We start from the raw sequence: 12,165 nt of genomic DNA on the forward strand, positions 1-12,165 counted from the left end.
ATAGTGGTTCACAAACCTAAATATGGGTCAGCAGAGTCATACTGTTGCAAATAAAGCAAACGTCATTCTGGGATATATTGGCAGGAGTATTGTAAACAAAACACAAGAAATAATTCTTCTATGGTACTTAGCACTGATAAGGCCTCAGTTGGAGTTCTGTGTCCAGTTCTGGCCACCACACTTTGGGAAAGATATGGACAAATTGGAGAAAGTCCAGAGAAGAGCAACAAAAATGATTAAAGGTCTAGTAAACATGATACATGAGAAAAGATTGGAAAAACTGGGTTTGTTTAGTCTGGAGAAGAGAAGACTGAAGGGGGACATGATGATAGTTTTCAAATATGTAAAAGGTTGTTATAAAGAGGAAGATGGTAAATTGTTCTCCTTAAACACTGAAGACAGGACAAGAAGTAATGGGCTTAAATTGCAGCAAGGGTGATTTAGGTTGGACTTTAGGAAAAACTTCCTAACTGTAATGGTAGTTAAGAATTGGGACAAATAACCTAGGGAGGTTGTGGAATCGCAGTTATTGGAGGTTTTTAAGAACAGGTTAGACAAACACCAGTTAGGGATGGTCTAGATAATACTTAGTCCTAATTCAGTGCAGGGGACTGGACTAGACGACCTGTCGAGGCCCTTTCCAGTCCTACATTTCTGTTACAGTTTGAGGCCAAAGATCCAGCGCTGTTAACTTAGAGTAAGCCACTTGTCAAACTATTTGACATCAGTTTTTATATTACCTCTTTTTATAGGACAAAATCTAGACCAGTTGCATACATTTTAAAGTAAAAAAAAAAAAATAGACTCCTGATCAAGTTCCTTAATAGCATAACTGGATGATAACTATCCACACTGTTTGTGGCCTCCATAAGACTAATTACAAAGATACTACTCTTTCTTGACACTTCTTACACCACTTATGTCTCCGCTCATACAAGATGCAGAATGGCAAAGTAGCAAGTGCCCATCAGAGAATTTCCATCTCATTTTCTTACTATCATAATATTTCCAAAAGTGGACTATAATGTTCACCTTGTTTTCCAGACTTTCCAAGGTTTGTGGATTCTGTGGGAAATGAATTCTCCCCATCAGGGCTCTAGGGGTGAGAGCCATTTGTGTAACCTGAAAAACTTTAATCAAGGCCAAAGACTTATGTGCCAGAGAAAGTTTCCAAGCAGGTTCGAGGTTTTGTACAACAGCACAAATGTCTTTTTTAGGTCTTAGTCTGGCCTTATGTGTTAAGCAAGGAAGAAAGTCCCAACTAGGACTGTTTATTAGAGAACACTCCTTATGTCCAGTGTGATCCTGAAGCAAAACAGGACCCAGTGTCATTGGCAGACTGCCCTATCTTGAACTGGAATGGGGAATTCCTGTGTGTTCCCTTCTTTTGTTGGCGCAGGAGATCTCTCTCTGAAGTGCAGTTGGAATGGAGTCAAGATATTGACAATAGCTGTAACCAGGTCTTTGCAATTTTATCTTCAAACTACTTAGGTCTCATGCTAGCATCGCTTTCCAGTTTACTAACAAACTTCTTTCTTTAATGTTGCTATCTGTTACAACTTGAACATTAAAAACTGCATTTTGAATTTCACCAGGCTGAATGGGTTGTGATTTCAGCTTCCACCCTCACAAGCTCTGTCAGCAGTCTTCATTTGCCTTACGATAACCTAGTTTATGGATGGGTTGCTCCATGTGCCAATAGCTTGATGGCTGCACTCAAATAAACTGAATTTTTTCTTAGCAATACACTTGGTTGTGCTGTGAATATATGCACAGTGTGACTATATTCGTTTAGCTGCCCTGGGGTTTTCCTCGGGTCCATGTATCTCTTTTCCTTTGGGGTCAAGTCTTGTATCACAAAACCCTTGGGACCTCTGGTCTGCTATTTGCAGCGTATCATCTGCTAATAGGGCATTCATCTTAACCATAGATATTTTAGTGAGATACAGGCCAAATAACTAATTCTCTCTATAAACGGTAGCCCATATGGGAAATGTGATTTGGTCAGTGTCCTACTCCCCACGTTCAATCTCAAGTCATCTCTGTTTCCATTTTATCAGGCCTTTATTATGTTTGTGTTTCCACAAGTCTCTCCTACATCCTTGTTATGACTCATCTGGTCTTCAGTCATTTGGAACTATCAAAAACTAATCCAAATGTAGCATCCCTGTCTCTTCCATGGAATTTGTAAAGCTGTTGCTTAAAGCAAAAAAATTGTCCTTGGGGGAGTGAAATTGCACTTCCTTCTAAGTCTCTCTTAATTTTCCATTTAGAACTCCTCCTTGCTTTTGTAGTTTTTACAGTCCTTGTTCATCTAGACCTCCTCAGCCAACTTTCCTAACAGTTGTACTGCTCTAGTCTCTCACAAGTAGTAATGTACTTGGGGCCACTAGAAGAAAAAAAGAGAAATTACTTACTCGTATCTGTTCTTCAAGTGTGTTGCTGCTACATATTCACACTCCTCACCCATCTTCTGAACCTCTTTGGAGTCTCCGATCAAGAATTCTGAAATTAGGGAAAAACTGAAGGGCGGTTTGAGCCCCTGCCCCTTTTATACTATTAAAATCCTCTGCAAGGGAAGGCGAGAAGGCGGGTTGAGTGGCCTCAACAGGCACTGTTCTCCAGAAGATTTAGCAGCTCAACACCAGAAGGGGTCAGTCCAACATGTGGGAATATGCAGGTCAGCACTCGCAAAGAACAAGGCTGTGTCTAGACAGCCACTTTCAGCGCTAAAACTTTAGTCGTTCAGGGGTACTAAAAAACACCCCCCCTAAGCGACCAAAGCTTTAGTACTGAAAAGCGCCAGTATAGACAGCACTTTATCGGCGATAAAGCTACCACCCTCATTCGGGGTGGTGATTTTTTGTCGCCAGGAGAGCCCCCCCGCCCCGTGATAAAATGGGACTACACTGCCCGCGTCACAGCACTGCCGCGGCTGCGCTGTAACATGGGCAGTGTAAACATATCCCAAGTTATTGGTAAGTAACCTCTCTTTAGTACTGCACAACTTGATAGCTTCTGATTATGGTGGTTTGTAAGATTTTTGCCTGTGATTATTTGTATATTTATAACTCAGCTGTTACTGAACTTTGTAATTAGGTGATAACCCTTCTCAAGGACCAGGAGTTACCACCTATCCTCCAGTTAGATGATTACCTTTAAAACAAACACTCATAATGGACAGTAGTGAACTCACTGGGCTTCTGAAGCCTCCTGCCTCTCCATCAAAGTCCTTTACAGCCAAACACTTCCATCAGCAAAAGTTCAGAAAGGGTGGAGTATATGGATATCACAGGATTGTGAAGGTAGTTTCTGCGGCCAGAGAGGTAGTATTGGGGCCCCTCACTACAACAGTTGTCCTACCCATGATACTGCAGTTCTGGAGGAAGTTTTCCAGTATGGTACTAGAGGAGTATGCTAGAAGTCTACTGCCCAATTGCCTTTCCCCTTAGTATCTGGATCCAGGAGGCATTGTGGGCAAAAAAGTACCTAATCTAATACTGAGGTTGTGGTGCACACAAAATGCTGTGGAATCAAATTACTAAGCAGGATCATTATTGTCATTGGCCCAAGAACAAATTTCAGGAATGACAACGTAGCACTTCTGATTTTTGCAAAGCTTCAAATGAGATCCTGTCCTCAAAAAGTAAGAGAGACTTCAGTCATAAGATTTCAGATATCCATGCCCACAGAGGCCCCGTCTTGAAGTTGTTAAAATGTTCCTAACTTGGACTACATCTGCTCAGTTTCTGCAATATGTTCCAAATGGGTGCTAGCCAAATTATTTATTATTTGTATTACTATAGTATCTAGGAGCCCTAGTCATGGATTAGGACCTTGTTGTACTAGGTGCTGTAGAGACAGAACAAAAAGACCATCCCTGCCCCAAGTAGTGTACAGTCTAAATCAACAGATGGATACAGACAGACAGAGAGTAGAAGGAGTCAGCACTGATAGGCTGTGGTCTCAACACACTAAAACCATTCTCAAGCTTTTTGTAGGCTTCACAGCAAAGGCGATTTGAGAAGGGACTTGAAGGTGAATAATGAGGTAGCTTTGTGGATGCTGATGTTGAACATCTCTCAAGTATATGGCAGCAATGGAGAAAGCACAAGGGGGTTGTTTGAAAATGTTATAAGGAGAAATGGATGCTGGCATCATGGGTAGATTAGAAGTGTGCATTGATAGTGAATGAGAGAGAGCGAGCGTGGGGATTGATCCTGAAGGGCCTTGGAAGTGAATACAGGCAGCTTATGGTTATTGCTTTTTGTCCTGACCTGAATAAAAATCCACTGTACATGGTGGATAAGTGAAATACCTCTGAGTTGAATCAATGGCATCAGGTGCTTGTAGTTGCTATCATCTTTTTGAACTTAAACAATTAAATTTGTTTTCCAAATAATGTTCAAATTTAAGATTGGGTAATATTTTTTTGAGATCCAGAAGTCCCGAACCCTGGCAGGTGCCTCCCATAAGGCTGAAGCCCCCAGTCCCATCAGGCACTTCCCACAAGGCTGCAGTCATGGCCTGGCTCTCAAACTTCTGAAGATTGTCATAGCAGCTCGGAGGGTCAGTAAGTTTGGCCACCCCTGCAATATAGCTACATGAAACAATTTGAGAGCCTATTTAAGCCAAACACAATCCTTCAAAATTTGGAAATCTGACCTTAGTGAAACCAATAGACAGGAACACAAACTACAGCAGGCAATAGATGGGAAAATAGAAGGGCCGAAATGGATTTCAAAGAACAGTTAAAGGTGTAAGAACAAAGAGATTCTTTAAGTACATTGGAGGCAGAAAGTCTACAAAAAAAAATTGATGGGTCTGCTGGATCACCAGGAGCTAAAGGAATCATTTAAAGAAAATGAAGATTTCGCTGAGAAACTAAATGATTTCTCTGTATCTGTCTTCAGTGCCAGGAATGTTGGGACGATACCTACCCCAGACTAGTTCTTTTCTGGGAATAAAGGTGAGGTGCTATTGGAGATTAAGATGTTGGAAGAAGGAGGTGCCTGGAGGAAATTGATAATTTAAAAAGCAGCAACTCATCAGACCCAAATGATCTGCAGAATTTTAAGTATTAAGTAGCTGAGCCACTAACAAAAATATGAATTCTCTCATTAAAAACAGCCATTGTTTCAGAGGATTGAAGGCTATCAAATATACCTATGTGTTTAAAAGTGTGTAGTGTTGAGTGGTGAGATAGAAAATTTGTAGACAACACCAACTTATTTAGGTTAATCAGAGAAGATGGCGAGGAATTTCAGAGACCTAAAACAAGCTAGGTAAATGTGCAAATTTAAACTATTTGTACAGGTTACAGGATTCTAAATTAACTGAATCAGCTCAAAAGAGGACTCTGGGTGTCATTATAGACAGCTCTATGAAGAGTTCCTGAATGTGCAGTTGTGGTCAACAAAGCAAACAAGATGCCTTAGGAATGGGATAGGGAATAAGGGCTGGTCCACACTAACCCCCACTTCGAACTAAGATACGCAACTTCAGCTACGTGAATAACGTAATTGAAGTCGAAGTATCTTAGTTCGAACTTACCGCGGGTCCAGACGCGGCAGGCAGGCTCCCCCGTCGACTCCACATACTCCTCGCGGAGCAGGAGTACCGGCGTCGACGGCGAGCACTCCGGGATCGATTTATCGCGTCTAGACAAGACGCAATAAATCAATCCCAGAAGATCGATTGCTTATCGCCGGACCCGGAGGTAAGTATAGACGTACCCTAATACAGAAAATATTATAATGCCTTTTGTATAAATCAGTGGTGCAGTCTCATCTGGAATACTTTGCAATACTGGTCACCCTATCTCAAAAAGATACTGCAGAATTGGGGGGGGGGGTCAGAGACAGGCAAGAAAAATGATCAAGGGCATGAAAAAATTATAAATAGAGATTGAAGAGGTTGGGATTATTTACTTAGGAGGGGGATTGAGAGAGGACATGATAAAAGTATATAAAATAAAGAATGTAGATCAAGAATGTTTTTCTCCCTGTGTCAGAACACAAGAACAAGGGGACATTCAGTTAAAAGGTGGCAAATTCAAAACCAGTTCTGCTTTACACAACATATAGTTAGACTGTGGGAAAAAATGACATGGGAAATCATTGAGGCTAGGAATTTAGCAATATTCAAAAGGGATTGGACATTTGTATAGATAATATCCAGAGTTGTTACAATTAATTATAATTTTGGAAGAGATATTAAAGGTTATGCATCAGTGCCTAAACCAGTCTCTTATTATTGGAGACCTAATGTGGGAGGCAGATTCTCTGATCTGCCTATAGAAGGGTTCTTACACTTTCTTCTGAAGCATCTGAACCCAGGGCCACTGTCAGAAAAGATGTCTGTTATTTAGATATATTATTGTAGCACATAGGAGCTGTAATCACGAATCAGAATCCCATTGTGCTAGGTGATGCATAAAGATGGGCCTTTCCCCCCCAATAGTTTATAATCTAACTATAACAGACCGACAGGAAAGTACAAGAAAATGATGAGACAGAATTGGTCATCATGATAGGTAGTGGTATTAGCAGACAAGTGACCTAACCATTGCCAAATTTTTTTGTATGCATCTAGTTGTCAGCTCAAGCTCTAAGCGGCTAAAACAGCTCCTAATCCTCCCTTTCATCACCACTACTCAAACCCCACGTTATGGGGAAGAGTATCTTCAACTAGGCCCTCTCCTTTGGTACTCGCCTCCAGGCCATGTCTGAGTTTTGCATATTCTTTATGCTTAACTTCTCTAAGATACAGTCTTCCCTATTTATCCACAGCTAAAACTTTTGTCCAGATTCTCATAATCTCCTCTCTCAATTATTGTGACATCCTTTTCTCTGACCTTGGCAAATGCAATCTTGCCCCGCTGATATCCGTTCAGAATGCTGTTTCAAAGATCATTTTTCTAGCCTGTCACTTTGACCATGTCACCCTCTCTTTGCATCACTTCACTGGTTCCCTCTTTATTATATCAAACTTGTCTTAATTTTCATGGTCTTTTATGACCTATCCTCACCCTACTTATCTTTCATTCAGTATCAAAATGTTGACTCCCACCTCTGACGAGCCCATGATGTCAGCCTCCATAGCTCACTTGTTTAATTTTCAGACACCTTTGTGCTTTCTCCCATGCTGCTCCTCATGGTTGGGAGAAGCACTTTATAAACATCTGCAAAACTAACTCATTTTTCTCCTTTATAATTCTTCTTAAAACTCCTTTTGACACAAGGCCTACAAAAAACTTAATAATGGGTTGGCTATTGGTGCGCTGAGACCATTGCCTGTCATGCTAACTATGAAGGGGCACACCCACACACTGATAGAGGGGACTAAGGAGCTCCTCTGGGCCTGTTCAGTGGCAGCAAAGCACAGCTGCAAAGCTTGTTCTATCTCGGGGTGGGAGCTTAAAAGGGAAAACCTGCCACAAGAAGGTTCCCTCCCCAATCCCCACCGTCCAGACAGGCCTGCTGAGGAGACAGCAACAAGGCTCACTGCTCCCAAAGCTGCATGAACCAGCCTCCAAGCAGCAGGCCCTAGAGGAGGGGCTGGAGGTGGACCCTTTGTAGGCTAAGCCAAAAGGTCTGACCCAGGAAGACTGCCTGAGTTCCAGGTCACCCTTGCTTTTTTAAAATTTCCCACAGATGTGGGGGGAGGGGGAGAGAAGCAGGGCAGGAGAAAAGACAGTGCAAGGACCTGAAGCAGAGACTTGGGGAAACCCTGACCCCCACCCTGACCTATATTGTGTTATTGTTGCCTTGTGCTCCCTCATCTGTTTGTATCCATCTGTTGTCCCTTGTCTTATACTAAGGCCTTGGCTACACTTGCATGTTATACCGCAATAAAGCTGCCCAGAGCGCTCTAACTCACTCGCCATCCACACTGGCAAGGCACGTAGAGCGCTCTGACTCCCTGGCTAGAGCGCTTCTGGTATTCCACCTCCCCGAGAGGGATAACGTCTGATGCACATCTGATGCGTATTGGGTGAGACGCTGCAGCTTCAGTGTAAACGAGAAGTTACATTACTACGGTCTGATTGACCTCCGGAAACGTTCCATAATCCCCTTAACTGAAGTGGCCTCTCTTGTCTTTGTTGTGAACTCAAGAGGAATGCGGAAGTGCCCTTTTGGAGTGCCTGCTGCTTATCTGGTCCAAAAGAAAAAATAAACAGCTACTGTTTGCTTTGAGTGAGTGAGAGAGAGGGGTTGGGGAGGCAGAGGGGTCTGAACTTACAAGATAGCATGCTGACACACTCTCAGCACCCCAAAAACCCACTCTCTCTCCCCCCCACATACACACAACACACTCCCTGTCACACTCCACCCCACCCCATTTGAAAACCATATTGCAGCCACTTGAATGGGCTAGCTGCCCATAATGCACTGCTCCCAATGAAGCTGCAAATGTGGCCACGCCAATGCACTTTCAGCTCTCAGTGTGGACAGACTGCAGCGCTTTCCCTAGTGCACTCTCTGAAGGCTGGTTTAACTCAAAGCGCTCTACATCTGCAAGTGTAGCCATACCCTTAGTCCCTGCCTATATGAATTTTCAGTATGTCTTTTTGTTCTGTTTGTATGGCGCCTGGCACAATGGGATCCTGGTCCACAACTGGGGCTAGACACTATTGCAATTCAAATAAAAATAATAATGCCCGTTCAGCTTCTATTCGTGTTATAACTTACTGTCTTCCCTGCAACAGCTAAATAGTTAGCTCTAGTTGGTACACTAGAGTTACTCCATTGGAGCTAGCAAGCTGGAGTGAGAGTGACCACACTGCAAAACAACACTATGCAGAGTGATTTGATTAGCAGCACAGAATGATTGAATTAGCGGGGTAGTTGGATTAGCCATTGAGCTGTTATAACTTCATTTCCACAGCATTACTAGCTCCAACTTCATCACCATTTGAACTTCAACCCCTCATGCAGCCCCTCTCTAACCCCTCCCACGTCTCTGATGGATGAGCTAGTTTACATCTTAAAGGCTGTGGTCTCCAAAGTGGGGTGTACGCAAGAGGATCCTTGGGGGTGCATGGCAGGAAGAGCGCTTTTTTTTTTTTTCTTTTGCTTTGGCAGTTCGGGCGGGAGTCCAAGCGGCTTTTTTTTTTTTGCTTTGGCGCGGCAGGGGGTGCATGCTCAAAAAATTTTTATTGATGGGGTGCGCGATCAAAAAAGTTTGGAGACCACTGTCTTAAAGCACCACTTAACTTCAGCTAGATATTTTCTTTGTGCACAGAAGTGGGGTTAGGGGAAAAAATTGAGTTATACGGTATACCTCCAGCTAACAAAGCAATGAAAACAAACCCATAGGAGCTACACTTTTGTCAGATTTTATTCTACAAGAAAAGGGTTAATGTGCAGCGACTGACAGATTTTTATTTTAAAAAATCCCTAAGAAAGTTATACAGATGCTCCCTGACTTATGCAAGCGTTCCTTTCTGGAACGCCTTGCATAAGTCGAATTTTGTGTAAGTCGGGAACGTATCTCTAACAATCACGCCTCCCCCTCTCCCCCCCCCCCCCCCCCCCCCCCCCCCCCCCCCAAAAAAAAAGCTTACGGAACTTTTTCTGTAAGTGCGGATTTCCGTAAGTCTGGTTTGCGTAACCCGGGGAGCGTCTGTATATAAAACATTTTGTGAAGCGCACACAACTTACCTGGCAAACTCTCAAAAGCAAAGATATAAAAAGTCTCCTACAGTACAGACCTCTGCTCCGCCTTACAAGTATTACAAACTACAATATGCCACAGACCATGCCCTGATAACTTAAACCAGGATTCCACCTGGGATGTGAGCTTCCATCCTCCCCTTTAACTGCTTTACAGCCACAACCCTTTCCCAGACTACCCTCTCTCATCACTACCTTTTGCTACACCAGCTGTCTACATGTACTAGTGTTGGGGAAGGGAAGAAATAATCCAGTAAAAAGTATGTACAGAAGGATGGAAATGGGGCAAAGTTAAGGTTTTGGTGCATGATCTGTAGTATATTGCAGTTGTAATGTTAAAGTGTGTGCTTGTGGGTTGAATGTGTGTTCTTGTTAGGTGGCTTACCTTTGATTTCCTTATTTTTGTGGGTAGGTAAGTTGTATTTGTAGCAACTCAAACTGCTTCATAACAGTTTTTTGTGTGTGTAATAGGATCTAGGTAACTGTCTTCAGTTGCTAACTAATACTTGGCACATAATTTGTTGCTATTGTCAGTAGTGCTTTTGACATTTTAATGAGCTGTCATTAGTCATGCTATGGAGAGAATTTCAGAGCATATTTTTATATTCTACTCCGAACGGATATACAAAAAGTTTGGGCTCAATTAGTACCCCTTGGGGTAAAGCTATGTGTCTGTCTGGAGTTCTGAGTGTTAAGGATGTTCCAGTAGCACATTCTAGGTAAATCCTTACAAGTTGTAACCTAAACAGTGCATCACATAAAAACATTTACTCGTTTGTTTTTGTAACTAAGATCCAGTCCAGCAAATACTTGCACTTGCTTAATTTTGCTCACTTTGTCCTTTTTTACTTTATAAGGCTACTCATGGATGTGTTTGCAGGATTGAGATCTAATACAGGATTGTAAAACAATATGACAGTGAATTGTATAAGGTAGCATCTTTTATTTTTATTTTTTTTCCTTCAGCTTTTCAGGGACACATTTCCATGTCTGCACGCATGGACTTATACAGAGTGAATCAGACTTTAGTCCAGTAGAGCTAAACCAATTAATATAATATGCATTTAATATAAGTTACAATTTTGTTTTCACAGCTATTTGTGAAAGAGCTTAGCTGACTATGGATCCAGGTGGTGGAAGTCTTGGATTACAGACACAAGAGTCCAAAATGCCTCACACTATGATTATGCAAGATTTTGGTAAAACATTTTATTTTTAAACACTAATGCATAAAATGGGAGAGATCTTTTAAATAAAACATATTTTCTACATCATTGAATGTAGCTCATGCTCAAATGTAAGATTAATTAACAGTTTATAATAATATTTAGTATGTATTTAATTTTGTCTTCACAATGCCATACGGAGGCAGTCCTCAGGAAACAAGCTATCCATATTTGAATTCCCACTTTTATCAGTGTACACTTTAGTGGCTGATGTTGGGGAAAAAGTCTGTATGAATTTTTAAAATTGCAGCATTAATTCTGGATGAAGTAGAACTTCAGTGAGTTGACTAAGGGGCAGTTTGTAAAAAGTTCTGAACGCCTCCTCTGTAGCGCTGAGTACCCTCAATCCTCATTGATTAAATGGTAATCAAGGCTTTCAGTAGCTTACAGTATGAGATCCTTAAACTGAGGGTGGTTCAACAAGATCTTTATCTTAAAAGGCAGTGTGACAATTTTTTTCTTGTGTGCTCAAAAATTGCTGTTTCCTTCTGATCTGTTAGGCTAAATTCTGTCCCTCTACCATCCTTTCTCCCCCTTGTGGAATAGACAAGGCCTCTGTGCTCCGTGAATGGCCAGCGATCTGTACGAACATCTCTCAGATCTTGGGCTTCCACATTACATCTTAGGCCCTCCTGGCACATAAAAGCTTGAGTCCCTTTAGATCAGGGGTGGGCAAACTCTTTGGCCTGAAGGCCACATCTGGGTATGGAAATTGTATGGCAAGCCATGAATCGTATGGCAAGCTCACAAAATTGGGGGTTGGAGTGCAGGGGTGAGGCAGGAGGTCTCCAGCTGGGGGTGCGGGCTCTGGGTTGGGGCTGAGAGGCTAGGGGTGCAGGAGGTTGCTCTGGCCTGGGATGGAGTGGTTCGGAAGGCGGGAGGGGGATCAGGGCTGGGGAACGGGGATGGGGCATGTGAGGGGGTCAGTGGTGCAGGCTCCAGGCGGCACTTACCTCAAGCAGCTCCCAGAAGCAGCGGCATGTCCCCGCTCCGGCTCCTAAACAGAGGCACGGCCAGGCAATTCCGCACGCTGTCCTGTCCGCAGGTGCTGCCCCTGCAGCTCCCATTGACTGCAGACCCCGGCTAATGGGAGCTGCGGAGGCAGCGGTTGGGGCGGGGGCAGTGTGTGGAGACCCCTGGCTGCCCCTATGTGTAGGAGCCAGAGGGGGGACATGCTGCTGCTTCCGGGAGCCGCGCGGAGTTGGGGAAGCCCCCGACTCAGCTCCCCAGCTGAAGTGCCGGAATGGGGCAAGCCGGCGGGA

General features: G+C 43.1%; 1 protein-coding gene across 2 annotated transcripts in view; it reads left to right on the top strand.

Annotated features, from left to right (window-relative positions):
- Positions 1-12,165, top strand: part of ZNF711 (zinc finger protein 711) — a 38,429-nt gene that overhangs the window by 8,735 nt on the left and 17,529 nt on the right. For both annotated transcript variants that reach the window (XM_034781143.1, XM_034781144.1), the window contains exon 2: positions 10,772-10,876. In XM_034781143.1, coding sequence (XP_034637034.1) covers positions 10,798-10,876 — 79 coding nt within the window. In that variant the 5' untranslated portion in view covers positions 10,772-10,797. The remainder of the gene's footprint in view (positions 1-10,771; positions 10,877-12,165) is intronic.

The sequence above is a fragment of the Trachemys scripta genome, chromosome 9, assembly GCF_013100865.1.
Source record: "Trachemys scripta elegans isolate TJP31775 chromosome 9, CAS_Tse_1.0, whole genome shotgun sequence".
Classification (NCBI taxonomy): domain Eukaryota; kingdom Metazoa; phylum Chordata; order Testudines; family Emydidae; genus Trachemys; species Trachemys scripta.